At 45.8% G+C, this 21,141-nt stretch overlaps 2 protein-coding genes across 5 annotated transcripts; both read right to left on the bottom strand.

The window, feature by feature from the left end:
• Nucleotides 1–5,598: 5,598 nt before the first annotated feature.
• On the bottom strand, nt 5,599–10,690 carry bsdc1 (BSD domain containing 1). 4 transcript variants are annotated; one of them, XM_062469397.1, is made up of 12 exons: nt 10,606–10,690; nt 9,938–9,992; nt 9,712–9,828; nt 9,449–9,616; nt 9,124–9,178; nt 8,708–8,823; nt 8,561–8,629; nt 8,041–8,125; nt 7,364–7,873; nt 6,989–7,051; nt 6,764–6,867; nt 5,599–6,603 (listed from the first exon to the last, which is right to left on the bottom strand). In XM_062469397.1, exons 1-12 carry the CDS (start codon nt 10,614–10,616, stop codon nt 6,574–6,576), a joined length of 1,383 nt encoding a protein of 460 aa, XP_062325381.1. In that variant the 5' UTR covers nt 10,617–10,690; the 3' UTR covers nt 5,599–6,573. The 4 variants fall into 4 exon arrangements, with proteins under 4 accessions (XP_062325381.1, XP_062325379.1, XP_062325383.1 ...); XM_062469395.1 differs by lacking the exon at nt 10,606–10,690 and adding an exon at nt 10,400–10,479; XM_062469399.1 differs by lacking the exon at nt 6,989–7,051 and having other exon boundaries at nt 10,606–10,689.
• Nucleotides 10,691–13,741: 3,051 nt separating this feature from the next.
• On the bottom strand, nt 13,742–14,754 carry olig4 (oligodendrocyte transcription factor 4). Its single transcript, XM_062470141.1, has one exon. The coding sequence runs from the start codon at nt 14,675–14,677 to the stop codon at nt 13,916–13,918; it is 762 nt and encodes a 253-aa protein (XP_062326125.1). The 5' UTR covers nt 14,678–14,754; the 3' UTR covers nt 13,742–13,915.
• Between the last annotated feature and the right edge of the window lie 6,387 nt (nt 14,755–21,141).

The raw sequence follows: 21,141 nt of genomic DNA, 5'->3' as shown, positions 1-21,141 counted from the left end.
TGAGGCCATGGCTCTGATTTAGCTCCTGGCTTTGGGGGCAGTAAGCTCCGTCCTAAATGAGGATCTTCCAACACCTCGGGAGAATCCAGGGGACAGAAAGAGGATCTCTGTTTGTGTTTCTTCATTGGAGTGATTAATAGATTAGCAGGTTAGCTTGGAGGAAGATGTTTCCCTCCATAGACGAGAAATCAAACGAATGCCAAGCCCATTTCTCCCCAGCTGTCTAGACACATGGCCTCGCTGAACTATACCCAAACACCAGGCTCTGTCTGTCAGTGTGCACGCACACACACACACATGCACACACAGAAACACACACACCAACACAAGCGCACATACACTCCTGCCTCAAGAGATAAGGAAGGTGTTGTTGCCACTACAGCTCGCCAGCTGTCCATGTAGTCTGGGTGGCCGCTCCCCATCCTCTGTGCCAGTAGCAGTCCTGCGGGATTCGAGAGAGAGCAGACTGGCACAGATGTTAGCCTAGCTCCATTAGCATCTGACTCAGCATGGCGATACTTGCTAAGGTAAGAGCATGAACGCCCAGACGCACATCTGAACCGGCCTTGATTGAAAGCGACAGACGGCAGACTTATAATGAGGCCCGTTGTCTTTGTGCTGGGTGGTCTCTCCGTTCTTCTTTTTCAAGGAGGCTATATGGAAGAGCCTCACGCAGAACAGTTCCAGAAGACAACTATCGGATGCGGAAGCCATCTCCCAACGGCGTACTAGCCTGTTTCCCATCAAACAGAACAGCTATTTGTGTTGCAAATGTATGTAATAGGCTGTGTCAAGATGTATTTGGGGAGTAATGGGTGTGATGGTAAGGTTTTGACAGTTTAATCCGCCTGGTTGGGGCCGGTGAAACGAGGCTGGATGGGGCCCTGCTCGTTGCTTCAGTATCGCTGTTACACACTCATCCTCAATTACCCACCGGCTGATGAGACGAGGAACTGTGTGGTCTGTTGACAAGCCCACAGAGACTGTCTGTGTGTGTCTGTGTTAATGTCTGTCTGTGTGTGTGTTAATGTCTGTCCGTGTGTGTGTGCTTTAATGTCTGTCTGTGTGTGTGTGTTAATGTCTGTCTGTGTGTGTGTGTTAATGTCTGTCTGTGTGTGTGTTAATGTTTGTCTGTGTGTGTGTGTGTGTGTGTGTGTGTGTGTGTGTGTGTGTGTGTATCAGAGCAAAGGAAGGAGATGAATGGTTCATAGAAGTGTCTGGGGGCCGACAAAGTGCTCGATAAATGGGAGACTAATGAATAGGGGAACTTGATGTTCAGACTGACCACTAGAAGAACTGGAACAGGACCGAGTTCACAGGCCGGGTTTGAGAAGAATGGCTGTTACAACACACAGACACACACAACACACAACCGAAAACTGTAGAGATGGTCAAGCGGTCATTGGATCGATTAACATTATGAAGTAGCATTGGGAAGTTCTGTGCTTGCTCAAAAGAACACAAGGATAGCCATATCCTAGCATGGGCCTCACAGAAAACCATGTACTTTCCACACACAGCTTCTCTGTATAGGCTCTGTATAGAGCTGAACCCACTTCCACCATATGATGGAACATAAAGAATAGAGAGGGGTTTTTCGAGTAAACATTTGTTTTGGCAGGTCTGCTTGTGTTGGAGGATGGGGCGGGGAGAGGGGGGGGGGGGTGTATCTCTGTTGGCCCCTTGACATGGCCCGGCTTTGTCCGCACCATCAATCCGAGTGGGGCGGGAGTTATCATAGCTCTCCCACCCCATTCCTCCTCCATCCCTCTCTCCCTCTCCCTTCGCCGGCTCAAGCCCACATTCCTCTCCGACACCGCTGAGCACAAACAAACGGGCCGTTCCCACCGCTCTCCCCAGCGTTTGGGAACGGAGATGTTTGTCATGGAAAAAGGTCTGAGGCATCTCGAGGGCCCTTCAGGAGGTTTACACAAGAGCAGCGCTCAGCCGGACCCTCGTCCTGGTGACCATACGAGCAACACAGCGTCACAGCTCCTGTGTGGTTCACCGGAGGTAATGACTTGTTGACACGCCAGAGCATCTGCTTGTTTTGTCGGACATGCCTATTCGACACCGGGTGGACGGCAAACATGTTTACCGCAAATGGCTAGATGATACACAGAAGGCACATGAGGGAGGTGCTTCAACTCGCACTGATGAACATGCAGACACACACGCGCACATATCTGTGAGAATCTGGAGACGTAGTGGATATACAGGCCCTGCTTACACATTCCATAGGACCCTGCCTCCTCCCCCTACGGGAGGCTTTTGTGCCCATTGAAAGGCAGTGGGGTTACAGGGTTTCTCCCTTTAGGGTGCAGAGAATAATACTCTCTCTCTCTCTCAAGACAATGTCCTCACCCTGACTCTCTCTCTCCCTTTCTCTCTCTCTCTCTCTCTCTCACACTGTGTTTGTGTGTGTGTGTATGTCTTGGTGTGAGTATAGGGGTTCACAGAGAGAGATGAGGAGAGTGTGCATGTGTACGTGTCAGAGAGAGAGAGAGTAGAGAGAGGAAGAGGGAGAGAGAGAGAGAGAGAGAGAGAGAGAGAGAGAGAGAGAGAGAGAGAGAGAGAGAGAGAGAGAGAGAGAGAGAGAGAGAGAGAGAGAGAGAGAGAGAGAGAAAGAAAGAGAAAGAAAGAGAAAGAAAGAGAAAGAAAGAGAAAGAAAGAAAGAGAAAGAAAAAGAAAGAAAAAGAAAGAGAAAGAAAGAGAAAGAAAGAAAGAGAAAGAAAGAAAGAAAAAGAAAGAGAAAGAAAGAGAAAGAAAGAGAAAGAAAGAAAGAAAGAAAGAGAAAGAAAGAAAGAGAAAGAAAGAGAAAGAAGGAAACCGAGTGACAGAGAGACAAGAGGGCTTTAAGTTCAGGGGAGATTATGAGGGGAGACACCACACTGGCCCATTGTGGTGGCAGTATAGAGGTTTACAGCCGTCTTAATTTGTATTCCTGCACCATCCCTGTTACTTCAAACAATCAACACATGTCCTTGTTAAAACTAGTACAGCACCGAAGGCCTGAGTGTGTGCTAATGTAATACACACACACCGTTAAACCAAGGGAGCAATTATTCCCAACAGGAAATTCCTACACAGCACTTCTGCTGACTAAGGGCTCCAAGTGGGAATAGAATGAAGCCTATACACAGTCTACAATAGTAGGAGCCCAGTTGAGGCAGCATGTGAGGAAACTCAGAATTCAGATGGCATTCAAGCAACAGTAACTATACAGAACAAGGCTGTGAACTGATGTTTTAGCAATCAGTAGGAAGGTTGTTGGCCAAATACATTTTAAAAGACACAAGTAATGTATGTATCATTGTAAATCCAAGAAGATTGTGTATCAGATTTGAACTCAATGCTATAGTCTACAGTCTCTGCTTTACAGGGAGAATTCAAGACAGAAAAAAAACAATTTCACCCAGCATTTTCCCTCTACGGTGAGAGGTAGTCTTTGTCGCTTAGACAACATAACTGAGATAAGAGAGAGGCTTGTATTATAGAAAGAAAGAGAGTCAGTTGGGGGTAGGGGCAATCAATGACTACATCAACCATTCTCTCTTCCACCATGACCACACCTACTGCTCTAAAGGACCTCCTATTGTCTTTGTGGAGATGGGTAAGATACAAGTAATGCAAATTTGAATGAAGACCAAATGTTTCGTCGTGGATGGTTGTGTGTCTGTAAGAGAGTGGGGTGGGGTGGGGGGTGAGAGAGAAAGGAAGAACGACAGTAAAATGTAAAAATGGGTAAACCCACATAAACCCCAAAAAATGGGTTTATGTCAGCCATTGTTTTTACATCCTTTTAAATATGCATTATTGAAACAAGCTGCAGGTGTGCCACTTTTTTTATGTGACCTACATCAACCATCCAATTGTTGACAACACTTGACAACATTAGTACCACCATATGAACTGTGTATATGAACAATTCGATTTTTATGAGAAGAAAAAAGCACTAAACATTACACACTAAAATCATCCTTGCTGACAACCACCAACCAGCTCCCAACAAACCAAGGTAAAATTGATGGTATCCAAACCTCAACTAGGACAATGTGTGAATGTTTGTTACGACCATGTAAACTGCTATCATTGACGGTGAAGGCATAAATAAGAATTGCTAGCAAAAATTGATGCTTCTTTGTCAAAATAGTAAGGAGTGGCAAGCGACGCATTAAGGGTGAGTGGAGAAACATTGCCATCTGGTGGTGTAGCGTTAAACTAGACAAAACGTTCCTTTAGCTCCCAAATCCAACGGAATTGTCGAACCTTTGAAATGATAATATACATCGTGAGTTGGACGAGAATGGTAAAGTTTTACTTGTGCATTTAAATTATAATAGCTCTCACTTGTATCTGAGAAACGGTTATTGACACCTCTGTCATCTGTGTTCCGCGTGCCTTCGGTCAACATGGGCGCGGGCCAGGCCTCCATGGGCGAGACGTCCAGTCCGGACACCTGTGTAGCTGTCTGCCTTCGACACAATTTTAAAAACAACAATATTATTTGGTCTCCTCTATTTTTATATTATGCAAATTGCTTGGCTGGTGTCCTGGCATAGCTTACCTAGACGGGGAACGTCGGTTGCAGTTGCCGCTTGTAGGCGTGGTGAATTAATCTAGCAAGCCATCAAAAATGTCACTTTGTTTTAGTCTTCTGACAGGGTATTCATTTTTCACATGCATTTGGGTCTTGAAAGCTGTCAATTAAGGGAGACAAGAACAGGTGGGGGTCCAAAACACAAACGTTGGCTGCTATGATAGGCTAATTAGTATGCCGTCCTAATAAACCTTTCCTTTCCACCAGGTTACACATATTCCCGTTTACCAATTTTCAGCCTTTCTGGGAAGGAAGGAAACTAGTAGCTTCGGAAAAGTTATTCGAATGTTTTACTGGAGATGGCGCACAGTAGGCTATCATAATTGGTATGGTTATTAATCCACATCATTATGCAGTCAATTGTCCCCACCCCAATGGAATCGGGGAGGGGGACTGGATCGGTCTCCGTGGGTTCGTTGGTTAGCCACACAGTAATGTTGACTTTGTGCCGCTGGGGGGCGGTCTGGTCACTGACTGACCCAATAAGGGGGAACACTGATCATCAACTTCATAATTTTATCATAAACATGTTTATTTGCTTCATTACTATTTGCTTGTGAATGTTTGCTATGGAAACTCAGCAATTTAATTATAATATTTAATGATGCTTATTGAAAAATGTAAGAAATGTAAGCCGTAGGCCTACTTGCTTTAAAAAATAACAAATTTAGTGAAAATATGAAAAGAAAATAGCAAGTGTATGACGCTGTAACATGTTGCCTTATGCCACTGCACAGGCATGGAATCCAAAGCACATTAGATGTAGTGGAATATTTTTCTATTTCAGAGGACATAATTACATATTGTGGATATGGCATATTGAGTTACTGTTAACCCTAACTTATGAGGATCACTACAGACAAAAGTTATCATAGTCTGGTAGTACTTTATGACTGCACTTGAAATATTCACAGGAAAGCAGTATGAGTTTTGAAGTTTTGAATGCTACTCTTACAGCATAAACATTTGAGACCAATACTCAGCAGCTTAACACATACAGTTTTGCAGCCTTTTTATTGTGTATTGATTGGCTTGTTCTGACAATAGATGAGCTCCCTCCCCCCACGAACAATGGAGAAACACAAAATGACGAGAACAGATGTGAATATTTTAAGCCAGAACATAGACAGGAAACGTGTTTACATCAACCACTTTGCTAGAAAAGACAGCAAAGAGAAAAAGATTGAACAAGAAAAAGACGGAAATTCAAACATACAAGGTGGATTAGTTGTGTTTAGAATCATATCGGTTCAACAAAACATAGCATTTACACACTGCCGTGTGTCTCACAAGGCCATTTATCTAGAGTTCTGAGAGAATCCCCAAAAGAATGCATTCTATGAAGCCCAAAATATTTTCCATTAACAATATTCACTTGCAAATGATAAGAGGGGTTATCAATCAATTCCGTGGGACAAACAATACACATACGAGAGCTGAATCAATATACACCGCCATTCAAACATCACTTGTGAAGTATCTCATCTTTAGAAGGTGATAAGCAGCATTATAATTTATGGCTATTCGGCAGCCTGAAGGTAAAAGGTATTCTCCCAACTCAACTTTGTAGTACTCGCAACAATTTACATGTACTTTAATGGCATAAAAGAAAAAAAGGAATACAGCATATTCCCCTGATGTGGTGAAACCATTCACATTCTGTCTAGTCAATGGAACCAATACCGACCACCCTAAACTAGTATCATTTCTCCCTAGGCATATGTTGCTCAGGTTAGAACCAGAGGACAACACTTACTTCCCTACAGCAACCTTTATGTGTCAGCTGACAGTAGGGTCTACATCTTTATTGCCTTGGTTGTCCGTTGCTGTTAGCCAGGTAGAAATGTGGCCCAAACTCAGCGGACATTCTCCTATGGACAAACGGGACATTGTGATAGCGTGGACAAAGAGTTAAAACACAGTAAGCATGGTTTGTCTGCCGAGAACTTGTTTTAATGACACTGTCGCACTCCTCAGTCCCAGTTCTCCCAGTCCTCATCCAACTGGAAAAAATATAAACAGCTATTTTAGTACAAATATCAAACATAACAAACGGATGTAAAACTTGTGTGTGTGACTATGTGCACTCAAGAGCACAACATTTTTAAGTTCTAAGAAAAATGAAAGCGAACGACATTTCAATGTACTGTTCATGTAACCCACATCTCCAGAAGCCTCCACTTTAGACAGTGCCATTTGGACCTCTTCTTCTGTCATGTCCAGGTCAAAGTCTTTCTCCCAGTCCTCGCTGACATCTGTACTGGACCCTGCATGGATTGGAAGTACAAGTGTTGGGCAATGTCTCCCGATCTGGCATATGACAATGTTTCTAAGGTGAAGCATCGCTATGGACGATAACATGGGGAAGAAGGGGAGAGGGTACTTTACGTTTGGCTGAACAAAAGAGGACAGCCAAGACACTTCTGAAGTGCTGAGCAGGATGTGTTGTCACTTAATTGGCAAAAATGGACAGACGACAAATCCTCATGACCATTAGCATGAACGCCATCCCGCGGAATATGCTACATTGCCATTGCAACTAGCTTGAGCAAAACAGCTAGCTTGAGCAAAACATCCTAGCTGTGCCTGAATTAAAACAAGCTTGTGTGTGTGTGTGTGTGTGTGTGTGTGTGGGTTGGCGGTTAAATCATGATGCTGGCTCAACATCAAGATGTCTGTCAGCCATCGGTGACCAAACTCAATCACACACTGATTCCCTTGACCATTTATTCATTAGGACCAAGGTGTAAAAAGGTTTCCTACCTTTCTTTCCGTTGTTTGAGGGTGTAGACTTGCCACTGTCGGAGTTAAGCTCAAATACCCTCAGATCCTGCGGCCCTTCCTCTCTAGCTGGTTCTGGCCTGGTGGTGGGGGCAAGGGCCTTGGAAGTCAGGCTCTCTGCCGTGGCATCGCGCTGGGCTGCTGCTTGTGTCTGAGATCCAGGCTGTAAGCCATTCCTCCCAGGCTTCTGGTCCTCCACCTGCCCCTGCTGCTCTCTGTCCTCCAGGCTAGCCTCGTTCAGTTTCCGGGAAACCCCCCCTGCTGCGGGTTGTGGAGCTGTAGGAGCAGGGATCACCTCCACCTGCGTGGGCTGGCTGATGCTGTCGCTGCTGACTGAGAGGGTGGCATCATGCTCCGTGTTCGGAGACAAGACAGGGCTTAGCGGGGTCATTCCCATGGGGACGGTCGGGAGTGTGGGGTGCTGGATTCCAGATTCGTCCAATGGGGGAGTGAAGTCGAGGCGGGATGAGGACGTGACACCCAGAAAGTCATCTGTTGTTATATTGAGCAAACAAGAGGGACTAGTGAGTGTTGAATAGACCAGGGATCTCATGATAGATCTAACTTCTGGCAGTTAAAACAGCAAATTTGACATTTCTGTACAGATGAATTTTCTTTCAACTGAAAGGGATAGTCATCTCCCTCCCCACCAATCATACCTTCATCCTCCTCCTCCCAGCCCAGAGCCTCGGTATGAGTGCTCTGCTCTGCTCTCTGCTTCAAGGACACTCTTCTTGCCTCCTCCTATTGGTAAAAAAAAAAAAAAATCCAATTTTTATATATTCCAACTAGTGTTGACCAGCAGGTGGAGAAAAATACGTTGTGATGTAATTATAAAAAGGCAGGAGTTTCTGTATGTCTGTTTGCGGCTCGATTATCTTGAGAACCGGGCCCTGTATGAAGCTCGGCAGGTGTATTGCTCGGGTCAAATGAACATGCCATGACAAGTGGGAAGTTGTTTGGATGGGGGGTTGGCGAGAAATAAATCTAAACGTGTTCGCCACCATGTCAAACTGCACTCAGCGATGCATCCATGGATCACTCCAGTATGATATGCTTCCGTGCGCTACAAGACCCACTCCATTTGCCAGATTACAAAAGTACTTCATGTAAATGGGCTCTGCACTTGGAATAGTAATGCAACTCCTGTGAAAGTGCAAGAAAAGAATAGTATATTACCTGGTCCAATTGAAAAACCTTGTAGAAATAGCGCTGCCAAAATTCTGAATGGGCTACAGCTGCTGGCACCTAGAAGAATGCATAGAAAAATTCATTATTTGGTTCATTCCTATGTTAAGATGTCCTGATAAGGAAGACAAACTGTACCATTTTGGTGTACAGGGCCCGTATAGAGGGGCTGCTGACCAGCAGGTCTGACACTTCCCCTTTCCTCTCCTCCATGCTGAAGGTGGACAACCAGGCATCAAACTGTTCTAGGGGACCTGGGACAAGCATGACACGCACAGTACTTGGTCAAAATACACTGCAACACTGAGGTGCTCCAGACTGCCGCCATTTTGTGAAAATGTGCAAGTATATATGTCACGTGGTTGAATCTGTGTGAGCGCCTGATTATGGCGTCAGATTGATGTCACTTGTAAGTGTTTAGAGTGTAGAAAGTGTTGGGAGGCGTGGAAAGAGAACAATAATGTGAGGGCCAGTGCTTCCCTTGGGTTCTGTGCACTGGCTCTGAAACTGTCTCGGAAACATCTCAAATGTGAAGATTTGTACTGTTTGTTTACCATCAGGTTCGTTGCAGTATGTTGCGGGGTCTGCCTGGAGACTGTAGAGACGAGCCTGTGAAAACAAAGACGCATCATGTCATGGAGCCTCCAGCTCAACACCGGCTCTGATCCCATGCCCAAGTACGCTTACACATCAATTATCTTTATTGTTTCTCATAGACTACCCCATCCTTACTTATAGGATCAGAATACTCCTGATTGTCGGGCAGAGTAGTGAGAAGCCCGGAGAGGTGAGCACACAAGTAATTCTTATGACTCCAATAAGAGTAATCCTTTACAAGATAAGACACATGCACGGATGGCTCGGCCCTCCTGTGCTCACCTTGGTGCTGTCATAGACTTCTGTGGTGCCCGCTGGAGTCGCCACTAGTGTGATGACATCACAGTCTATGGTTTTGTCCGGGGGAGGAGCTAGGGTGTCTGTTATGACTCCTAGGAAACTGGACAAGCTTTTCTTTACCTTCTCTGTGGTATCAGACGTACCTTCCACCTTAAAAAACAGACCAATAACATGTAACATTGTTATTGTAAGAGGTAATGTGACTAGTTAAGATCATAGTCAGCTATATGGAATGAAGAACTTACTGCCAATTTGCTCCTGACAGCACTGGCTGTGGCCACAATGGAGCATGCTGTGTCATGTTGCACCACATTGGAGAACTCTGTCAGGTCACGTTTTATAAAGTCATAGGCCTCTGCCGACTGCAAAATAGTTTTTTTTAAATGCAATAATTAATTAAAAGCACAGTGGTTATAGTAAATATGCAAAGTACTGATCATCTTAAAATATGAATTAAATGAAGATGTCTACCTTGTCTTTGACGGCCTGGAAGCTTTGCTGAAGCCAGCCTCCCCACCAGCCTTCCCTGGTGAAACGATACACTGTGGTTAACATGAGAAATAAAACGACAACAGCAACTCGCAGTGGCAAGAGGTCCAACTATTCAGTCACAAACACTCAAACCAGTAGTAAACAGGTGATATCAACTCAAGTTAGCAACGACCTTATTTGAACGGGAACTGACTTCGAAAATAATGCAATGAACGCAAGAGATGCGAACAGGTTTGGCTACTTAGTAAATATTTTAACAACATCGTTAGCTCAGTTAGAGCTAGCTACCGATCGGTTATCTGTTCTCTTCAATTTATAGTCTCCAAAAGACACATTTCGCAAATTACTTTAATAGTTTCTTTGGAGGGAATGCATCAATAGCTACTTAGCTAACAATTCACCAAACCTTAAGATAGCTAAATAGCTAAGTAGCCAGCTAACCAGCTGCTGCAGTGTTTTGGTAAACAAACCCCCGACGGACTCTGAGTCTGAGCAAAGACTTGCATAGTTTCTACAGCGGTGGATCAAGCGAGAACAAAATAAACACGAAGCAGTACTTTAACTACATATATTGAATGTTGTCAGTTTTATATTTGATGAGATAGTAAATTAACTAAACAAAAAGTATTTTGCGACTTCACTCTCACCCTTCAGCCATCTTCAGACGATGACATCATCAATATTGACTGAACTCTAACCCCGACTCACTGAGCTTGAAAATATTATATTCAGAGTATTTATCAACATGAGGATTTATATACAAGGATGTAGGTTGTAAAGTAATTAAAATTAAACAATAAAATGTAATTTTAAACGTAAAAAAAAAAAAAACGTAACTGCGATCGTTAGTTTCTTGGCTACGGTGGCTGCAAAGGGTCGAACTGTACGAGAGGTCCTAAGTATTAGTATTCAAATCAAATCCACCCCTTTGAGACAAGTAATCAGTGCTTAATTCCCAGCGGACACCCCCACCACAGAAACTGTGTGTACTTGTGTGTGTGTGTGAAAGAGAGAGAGAGAGAGAGAGAGAGAGAGAGAGAGAGAGAGAGAGAGAGAGAGAGAGAGAGAGAGAGAGAGAGAGAGAGAGAGAGAGAGAGAGAGAGAGAGAGAGAGAGAGAGAGAGAGAGAGAGAGAGAGAGAGAGAGAGAGAGAGAGAGAGAGGGGGAGAGTAAGAGAGAGAGACAAAGACAGGGAGTGCACAAGCATATGTGCATGCTTGTCCTGTGTGAATGCATATGCGTCTGTTTATGTGTGCATGCATCATCACAGGGTGCATGTGTGCTGACCCAATCCCAGCTGTTTTTCCCCCCTCATCAGTATGCAGAGTGTAAGAGAGACAGACTTTACTGAGCATTGAGTAAAAAGGTCAGACTGTGAGCTTCTGGAAGAGAGTTCTCCCTTAATTGAAGTCCCCCAATATCCAGACGCTGCACAATGTGTGCGTATGTTCTGCAATATGTGTCCCCTGCCCAGTCCCTCAATTCCACTAATTGGGTCCTTCGGTTCTCTAATTAACTCCATAGATCCTGGCTCTGCTGAGCAAAGTGTGACACCCCTCTATTTTCCCTCAGTTTCCCCTCCGGTTATCTTATCCATCTGTTACAATGGCTATGGGCTGCTATTCACATGCTTGTCTGACCTAGGCTATGGGCATATTAATAACTTTTATGACAGTGTTTTTGATGAGTTTAGGATCTTTCCACACATTTTCATATTTCAAACTGTTACAGTGACTGAACGTTTGATTTGTTACATTTATTTTGCTTTTGTTGTCGTACTGTGTTTGGTTGAAGTATGTGCTTCCTAAAGTATACTTCAGTGACTTTTATTGTGTCCTGTGTCCTGTTTATGCTGTTCCAAATGTACACAATTCCATGTTGTATATCTCATTGTAGACGTCAGACCCGGTCTCACCTACTCAATGTCCAACATTACATATACAGGCCCCAAGTGTTTGGCACATTGTGAACAGCACATGACCTCTTACCTTAGAAGCAGGTTAAACATATGCTAAAAGCATCAGTGGCAGCAGTGACTGAACAGAATGACTGTGAGAGGCACAGTCCATATTGTATGATTTAAGATACATATCCATTATACACCATCCACCCAGACACACACACTCCCCGTCCTGCTGATGCTGCGCTGTGGGTTAACACCATCTGGTCCTGATCAGGAAACACCAGCTTTGCACAAGTCAATGTCCCTAATTATCCACCTAGAGGAGGGAGCGAAGCAAAAGAAGGCTGATCCCACTAATCCCCACAATGTGTTCAGCTTCCCATTCCCACCTGTGCCCAAATAAAAGGGGGGCCATGTGGGAGTACCCTGGGTCCCAGTGTCAGAGGAGCAGGGACCAGGTGACGCTGGAGCGCCTGTCCCCAGCACAGAAGCCCCCTCCCTGGGCAGGGCTGGCAGCTGCCTCCCCCCACTGGGACGTCCCACAGCTGACAGTCCCCCAGTACTGACAGGGGCTCTTTACAGTGTCAATAGCCCCATAAATTAGAGCTAACCGCCTTTGTGGCGAGCGAGGTGTCAGGCCTTTTGGCCCGACGGGGCTTGTTACCATGATGAAATGTAGATTGAATGGAGGGGGTCTGTGTCCCAGGCACGAGAGCTTGGCCTCCCCCGGTCTTTGTGTCCCATGCACGGCTATTGTCTGGGCCTATTCAGAACTCTTAAGGGGGAGGAGGGGGAGGGGGCGAGAGGTAGGGGACGGCAAGGAGTTACATCTCTTCATTTCTTCCCCTGATCTCATCCGTCAGCCGTGGGAGGATAAGCATGTATTTTTCACGGTTGATTTGTTGCTAAGTGAGGGTGAGCCATTGTTGGGGGTTTGAGTAAATACATGTCCACCGCACCCAGCCCACATCGTAGGCTATTGTTTTTCAGTGTTAGCTTAAGTTGGTTAATCATTGTTTTCATTTGTGATCAAAGAAAGGGCCCTAATCTATAGTGTATAGTATTTGTATATAAATTCATGGCTTCTATTTGAGGAAATGTTCTTGATAACTGTGATTCCTAAATCCATTGAAATCACACTTTTCCTTAACCGACGCTGATCTCACCACTCTTTTGCTGTTCAGATTCCCCCTCAGATGTGACACAGGAGTCAGTGCACCCATGTCCTTACGGTACGGTGACAAATCCTCAGACTTGGAGATGAGAGGGACAGGGCCGTGTCCCCTGCCTGTGCCAGACAAAAGTGACGCGCCGTCCTGGCGCCTGCATCCTCCTTTCATCTCCCACACCCTGTTGAGGTGAAGATGGATGGTGCCCCATGTCCTGAGCGCCACATTCAGCCTCTGCACCGCAGCATTGTCTGGCCCTTCTGGCCCTCTTTAAGTCAGGGGTTGGCCTCCCCAGAGCTGGTTAGCAACAACACCCTCTCCTCCTTGCTCCTACCAGCCCCCTCCCTTCCTTCCTTCCCCCCACTCCCTGCTCACCCTGGACCCACTGTGGAGAGGCTGGGTTGTACAAGTTGACATACTGTAAATGTTTTTGGACTTTTAAATGTTTAGAAGGTACCCAACATGCTGATAGCTCAAATATGCTTCTGTGTATAAAACAATGAAAGGGATTCTTGGTCATTTTATTTAAAAAGTTTAATTTAGGAAAATAAAACATAGGCACCAATAGCTTTGTTGTTTTTGGCATTCTGTTCAGCATCTTGAATTTCCAGTAGCAGCCACTTCTGCTGTTACAACATAAATGTAAAGATTGATTATACAGAACACAAAAGGGAACCAAATGAACAGAATGCCACAGTGTGTAGAGCGTTGAATCTTTGCCGCAGTATTGACAAATGCACATATCATTCATAAAAATAGCAGCAACATACTTAACTGAATATATATACAATACATTTACAAATCCTTGTGCTAGGAAGTTCATGAGTTTGTTTCATAGTTAAACAACAGGCCCAGTCCTTGATGGGGCCTAGTTCAGTCCAGTGTCTCATCTTCCCATGGACAAGCTGTGCAGGGTTGAGGTGGTAGTGGGCAGAGGCTGGCACAGCGAGCAGGGGCAGGGCATGCCCGGGAAGTGCCTGTAGGAGCTGGTCAGGTGCAGAGGGTCTTTCAGTAGGCTCTGGACGGGCGCATGGAAGCCCAGGTAGGTGGCGGAGGGGGGCGAGTGTGGGGCCAACGCTATGCCAGGCGAGGGGTGCTGAAGAGCAGAGGCCGTGCTGCCCACCAGGGAGTGAAGAGACTGGGCCAGGGGGTGGAGGGGGAGATGGGTGCCCGGGGCCGGGGCGGAGGGGTTAACCCTGCTTGATCGGCTCTGAGCGGCGCTGCCTCCGTAGACGTCGCCCACCAGCTTCTTCATTTCTTCCAGAGAGCTCGACAGCATGAGGATGTAGTTGCGGGCCAGCATCAGGGTGGAGATCTTAGACAGCTTGCGGACGGAGGGGCCCTGAGCGTAGGGCATGACCTCCCGCAGGCCGTCCATGGCCTGGTTCAGGTCGTGCATCCTCTTCCTCTCTCGACTGTTGACTTTCAGGCGCAGGTCCTGGCCTTCTTCTTTCGGGAGTTCACCCTGACCTTTCATCTTGCCTCCCCCAGGGTGCTCCATCCTGCCCTGGATGGCTGCCCTGGCAGCCCCCTCCTCACGGCAGTAGGCATGGAACATCTTGTTCGAGAAGAAACTTCCCATGTTGTCATCGACAATCAGGTCTGGAGACGAGGAGCGACTGCAGCTGGAGCCGGCATCAGAATCCATCTCAGGAAATACAGATGGAAAAAAAACCTCAAAATGTCCCAAATCTTTGATTTCAAAACACTTCCACAAATGGTTGCGTCCACTTCTTAGATGAGGGGGAAAAGCAGGTTCTCAGGTTGACTCTAAAGGCAGAGGTCGATGGTTTCTCGACGGCAGTGCTCCCACACTCCCACTTCTGTTTGAGCAGTTCCTTTCACTGATACAGGCTGGTGCTGTAGTCCTCTTGTGGGCTCTGTTTGTCTTCACTGTCCCTCTCTCTGCCCACTGGGGTGCATTTATACCTCCATCCCAACAAAGGAACAATGAGGCGCATAATGACACACTTAGATCCACTAGCCAATTGCAGAAGGGACACACTTTCACCCCTTCTCAACCCCCCACCTACCCACACCCACATTTAACACCCCCCCCTGTCTGATCATGCACTGGCAACACACATTAACCAGAGAGGGCTGAATTTCAACACATATGTGTTAAGCCATACACTGCACTTAAACAAAACATTCAACACATAATAAAAGTCTTTTAATCAGAAAAAGACATACTTAGTTGTTCTCACGTGTATTTGTGAAGATGTAAATCACACATTTTGCCATCAGTTAATTTACATCATTAGTCTTGTGGAAGGACACACCAGTAGAGAGTAGAGTAGTATTAGGGAAACTTATTTCATCAAACTTTTGGGAGTTTAAACTTAAGAAATGCCTTTTTTTCCGGTTACACAAGGTCAGACCTTTTGCCGAAACTCGATCAAAAACTGTGCGTGCAAAAGTTGAGATGTGTGTTCATCTCCTCGTATACATGTCATATCTGCTGGAGACATGTTTCATGCCTCCAGATGACGCAGTAGTAAAAACTTGAGGTAACCATGACATAGTAAAAAGGAGGACTGTGGTATGAATCCCTCCATGCGGTGCTGCAAGACAGAGGCGACCGTTAATGACAGACTAGGTACAATTCAACAGGGGGGCTAAAGACAATGGGGTCAGATTCAATACGACCAAGCTCCCAAACAGTCTGCGAAATCACATCACTATCTGTGGAAGGGGATCCTGGAGAGGGGAGGAGGTAGTTAAAAAGATACCAAAGAGTGGGCTTAGCATTGTCTTCCCCTCATTCAGTCGTAAAGCTCTTTAGATTGAACCTGGTTAACTTTCTAAGATCCTCCGTCGTGTAGCTCAGCCTCCATAGCTCTGCAGTGGCCTCAGAGATGTCATTAACATTACTATGACAGTGTGTGTGGGTCTGTGTCACTGACAGGTTATAAGACTGAAGTGAAATCCATCCTAGAGAATGTTGCTTCATCCACATTTTTGACTGAATATAAGGACATGTTTTTTAGCAGAACACTCTGTACTGTTTTCACATGTTGTTGTTTCCAAAGAGCAAAGCTCACTCAAATCACAGAGGCCGTGTCCACCTCTCTAGCCCTTCATGCTAAGCCCTGCTTTGCATTTTCTCCACAACCCTCCACAGATGTTTTCTTAAGTGAATTTCTTTCTTTTGCTGTGGAATTTCCTGTCAAATGCTGCCAAGAGAAGTATTCACTGAGTAAAACCATTGTGGGTGGGACTTTATGCCAGGAAATATTCTGCAGGATGTGATGTGTGAAAGTGTTGAGCTGTGCACAGTATTGAGGCTTACCTCCACTACCAAATCTTGCAGTGGTTTGGTCTTGTAGACTTGAGATCAGTCCATAAACAGTAAAGTCTCCAACATCATAGTTGTGTGCTACTGCCACAGTATGCAACCACATCAAGTGAATAACTTTTTATGTATTTCTAAAGGTATATAAGAAAAATAATTGGTTACTCTTTCTCCCTCTGGTCGTAGTGAAACCCTAACCATGTCTCTGTTTGGTTTGGCTGACTGCTGCCCAGTGGGAAACCCTGGTATACATTTACTCACCTCCAGCTGAGGGTCTGGTCTGCCCGTGGGTGTCCTGGTGTGTCCACATTCTGCCAATGTTTGTGGCAACGTTAAACCACACAGTATTTGCAGTGGCCAGATAGTACATGTAAATGTACTATCTGGTGTTTTTAATTTGAGTTTTGACACACACATACACATATTATTTATTCAGGATGGGGAATCAAGTGGGTCGACAGGACCCCCCATCTCGACACCAACAGGAGAACCTGCAGGGTTCCTTGGCTCGGTTCCCTCTCGTGATATTATAATTGGAGAACCTTGTGGGCCAACTTGAGCCATTTATCGGGAGCATATGGATTTTCCCATCGTTAGGCTTCTGGCCAAGATGGCTACTGGACCCTGAGTCTCCTAATTGGGTTTGGGCTTAATTAAGTGAGTTTGACACAATGGCTTCAATTTCACTCCGGATGAGTCTTACAGACTTTTTAATGGCTGATTTGATTTCTGAGCCAAGCTTGAGCTTCATATACAAAAGGAAAGGTATCCAGTATTTTTTGTTAGCAATTCAATTCATGAATTATGAGTCTGTACGTATCAGTCTGCCACCTGTACACCATTCTAAATTTGACAGATCGACGTTCAGAACGGACTTAGAATGTAACACCATCATCCAGTGTTTTCATGTAGCTCATGTTGTCCTCCATCTGTGAAGTATGAGAATAATAATATGAGGAGCATCTCTTTCATCCTACTCCTGACAGCAGACAGTTGGTCGGAATCACTGATACAGTAGCTTGACCTCTCTTATCAGCTAGTCATGAATAACAAGCCAAGAAACTCGAAGAATGAAAAAAATCTGTCCTCCACCAGACAAAGTGATAAAACCCTCTCTCTCTCTCTCTCTCTCTCTCTCTCTCTCTCTCTCTCTCTCTCTCTCTCTCTCTCTCTCTCTCTTCTCTCTCTCTCTCTCTCTCTCTCTCTCTCTCTCTCTCTCTCTCGCTCTCTCTCTCAATCTTATTCATGTGTTTGCAGAAGCGATAGGCCACACACAGAGACCGAGGGAGCGCCAACCGATGAAAGAGTAGCCACCCTCCATGTTTCGGTATAATCCCTCTCTCTCTCTCTTTAACTCTGAATTAAAATGTTTGACTTTCCTCTCTGGACGGCATCTTTCAAAGACCCCTCCCTCCTTTCACGAGGCTTCGTGAGTGTCCATTTGGGGGTTTAGGGACCCCCTTCTGCCACCTCACAGGGTTCACGCCAATGAAAGTGCTCAGGTGACCAGAAAATGAGGGCATTATCACAAGCATATGCTTGTAGTGACAGAGGATCAGGGCAGATTAGGCCCATCATGGCTCAATAAAGCGCTAAGCTGGAAAGCAAACCTTAGACTGTGTACCGTAAGGCTTCCTTCAGTCTCTCCCTCATCATTGTTTAGCTGGATCAGCTTGGATATCCTCTGTACACACACGCACACACACACCCTGACCTGGGCCCGTGGTTGAGAGGACTGGCTTACAGCAGAGGACACATCATCAAACCACCAGAGAACAACAACAGCAGCGATAGAGATGAACACACTCCCTGATACACTCTCTCATCTCTTTATCCCCAAGCTTTTTTGTTACAGAGACTCTGAGATGAGAATGGCTGCACTATCAAGGGAAAGAACAGGAATTCAAAAGCTTTATCAGAGAGTACAAAACACTGGAGAGCCAAGATATAAAGTTGTTGCGTGCAGTCTGCTGAACAGGCCGACAAGTGTTCTCAGCGAGGGAGCTCAGTCCTTTGTTATCATCCGGCATCAGGGTGAACAAATGGCAAAATGATTTATTCATTTACACCACCTGAAACAATTGCATTATCTCAAGCGCAACAAAAGGGGGGACAAAGACACTGTGAAAATCCCCTAGGAACTTTATGAGTCACTAAAGAGTCCAATAACTTTCCCCTGCACGCCCGTCCGTTTGGCTAGCTTAATCTTTAAGCGGTGGTGGTGGTGGTGGTGGGGGGGGGGCATACTGCAGGGGCCAGGAGGGACTGGGACCCCAGCCCGAGCCCAGGGAGAAAGCCTGATTATGGGTTACGATGAAAGGGAACCCACTCCTCTGGAGCTGAAAGGAGCCTGGTCAGCAGGCCGTCCCATACACAGGCCTGCTCCATGCTGCTACAGCTTCATAAATTACCCCACAACTACCCGGGGGGTAAGAAGGAAGACAGAGGGTGGGGGGGGGGGGTTGTGGATTGTCCAGAACCAGGAAAGGAGCAGACACTTATCAGGAGAGAAGAGGTCTGGTCCAGAAGCTCCCCATCAGGTAGCAGAGAGACACATTACGGCCCCCTTCATGTCTCTTCTCAAGGCATGGTGGTGGAGTATTTACGTCTAACATTGCACATCAGGTGGACCAATAAAAGTGCCAAAAATGCTTACACCTTCAGAAAAGTGCCTGGAGGCCCTGTTTGTGGTCACCCCACAGTACTGTAGGAAGACAGATCGGTGTGTAAATGTGTTTCTTTTTTGTTTCACTAGAGACAAATATTAAATCAGTTGCATCTAACTAATGTTTTCCAGTCCTTGTAAGCCACAGTAAGGTGTAAATATTATATATATAGTATATATATATAATATAATAAATAAAGTATAATAAAGTATACATATATAATATAATATAACTGAGGAACCGGACCAAGCTTATTAGACTGATACAAAGTTTCCGTAATGCAACAAATGCATGAGCACACACACTCACAACACACACTCCCATGTGACGGTTAGGAAACACAGTGTCTCTGGCTGCCATTGTTGCCGGTCACACTTTTGAACAGTTGGCCGCTCACTGGTGCATGTAGATGGCTTTTGTGTCCCCAATCTGCACACTTCTGCCACTCCTTGGCTGCCCCCCACCCCCATCCCCCATCCCCCACCCCGTGTCATCCTGCTTGATAACAAGGGGGACCTGCCTCCTCAATATAATCTGCCTGTCCGACTTTCAGGCACGGACCCCTGTCTTTTCATCAGCCGCCATTGTTTCATCCCAGGCCCTGGTTACCTCCGCTTGTGCTCACTCACCACGGCAACCCCCAGCAGCCCCCAACCTCCCCCCCCCCCCCCCCCCAGTACCCCAGTCTCCGTCCCATCTGTGGATAGGCCTGCCATGTGTCCACTGAAGAGGGAGCGCCGGCGGCAACGCCACTGTATGTGGAGTACATGATGCTGTCCTATTGTGTGAGGCCCAGCCCCGAGCCACTTACCACTGACCCTGGGGTCAACACACACAAAACCTGAGTGTTGGTGGCCGCTGGGACTCCTCATTGCCCCCGATGATTGACGAGGTGATTGAGTGTGTGTTTGCGTTTGTGTGTGCATGTGTGTCTGGCTTTCTTTCGGGTATGAGCTTGTCCATTGAATTGAGTGTTTCTCCTTTAGACCGTCAAACCTTTTGATGGCATCAGACTAGTTTAGTGACACACAATTGAGTTCCTTGGTTATTGGTTTGATGAAGGGAAAGGAATAAGTGCAATTTCCCTGAAAGGTTACATGTCTTGTCTGTGCATTCAAGACTTTGGAACACAGTTTATGGACCTGCATTGCTGTTATGCTTCACGCCTAGATTATATACCTCCGATTATATAGATCATATACCACCTTTGTGTCTCCTCCACACTTCGTACTTGGGATGTTAATTGAAAACAATACAATAAAACTGTTTATTTGAAGCGCAATTAGATGAGGTCTCTAAAGGAGAAATTCCTTTTTCTTCTCTCCTCCCCCTTCTCTCTCTCTCTTTCACTTTCTCTGTTTCTATCTCTCCCATGCTTTCACTTTCCTCTTTTTTACTCTCCCTCCCTCCCTCTCTCTCTCTCAAACATGTATGCATGTGCACACACTGAAACACGCACGCGCACGCGCACACACACACACACAGTCTGCTCAGAGGGCTCAGGTGGGAGATTAAGGACCTCCATTAAATCGTAATTTGTATATGAGCAGTTTGGAATTCTAATCATGGGATCAGCTCCCCCTGCTCATGTCACAGTCCTCCAGGTTAGATACAGGAAATCAATGGTGACAGCGTCCTATATGCTACAAATGTAGAGGATCAGGGTGTCTCTGCCCGGGCACACACACACAAACACAAACTCTCACTACCCTCTCCACCTAAATAGGTCCTGTTCCACTCTGCCAGGTTGACAATACAGAGGCCGTGACCCTGGGGTTGACATCCCTGCTGTTGTTTAACTATTGGAACAGGAGTTACGGAGCAGAGTTGAAGGGGCCGCTGTCTCAGCCCCGCCCACTCTGTTCTCTTGGAGTCTGCGAGTGTTTCGCCATTCTATCGAAATATCACAACTGTTGACACTGTTGTATTTGTTGTCTGTAACTGCTGATAGGTGATGATATAGCACAACCAACAGTCACAGGATTCCCCCCCCCGTCATTCACCAGAGTCAGGGGATTCTGCAGTGAGTACTCTACATAGGACTCACAAAACCTTTAAAAACTCCTTTAAAATTAGCGTTCCATACTCTGGCTGTCCTCAGTTATTTCAGTCAAACTCACACTTTGTCCTTGTGTGACCCTGTTTCACAGC

Source organism: Osmerus eperlanus, chromosome 9 (genome assembly GCF_963692335.1).
Source record: "Osmerus eperlanus chromosome 9, fOsmEpe2.1, whole genome shotgun sequence".
Classification (NCBI taxonomy): Eukaryota; Metazoa; Chordata; class Actinopteri; order Osmeriformes; family Osmeridae; genus Osmerus; species Osmerus eperlanus.
This window is presented reverse-complemented; position numbering and strand designations above follow the sequence as displayed.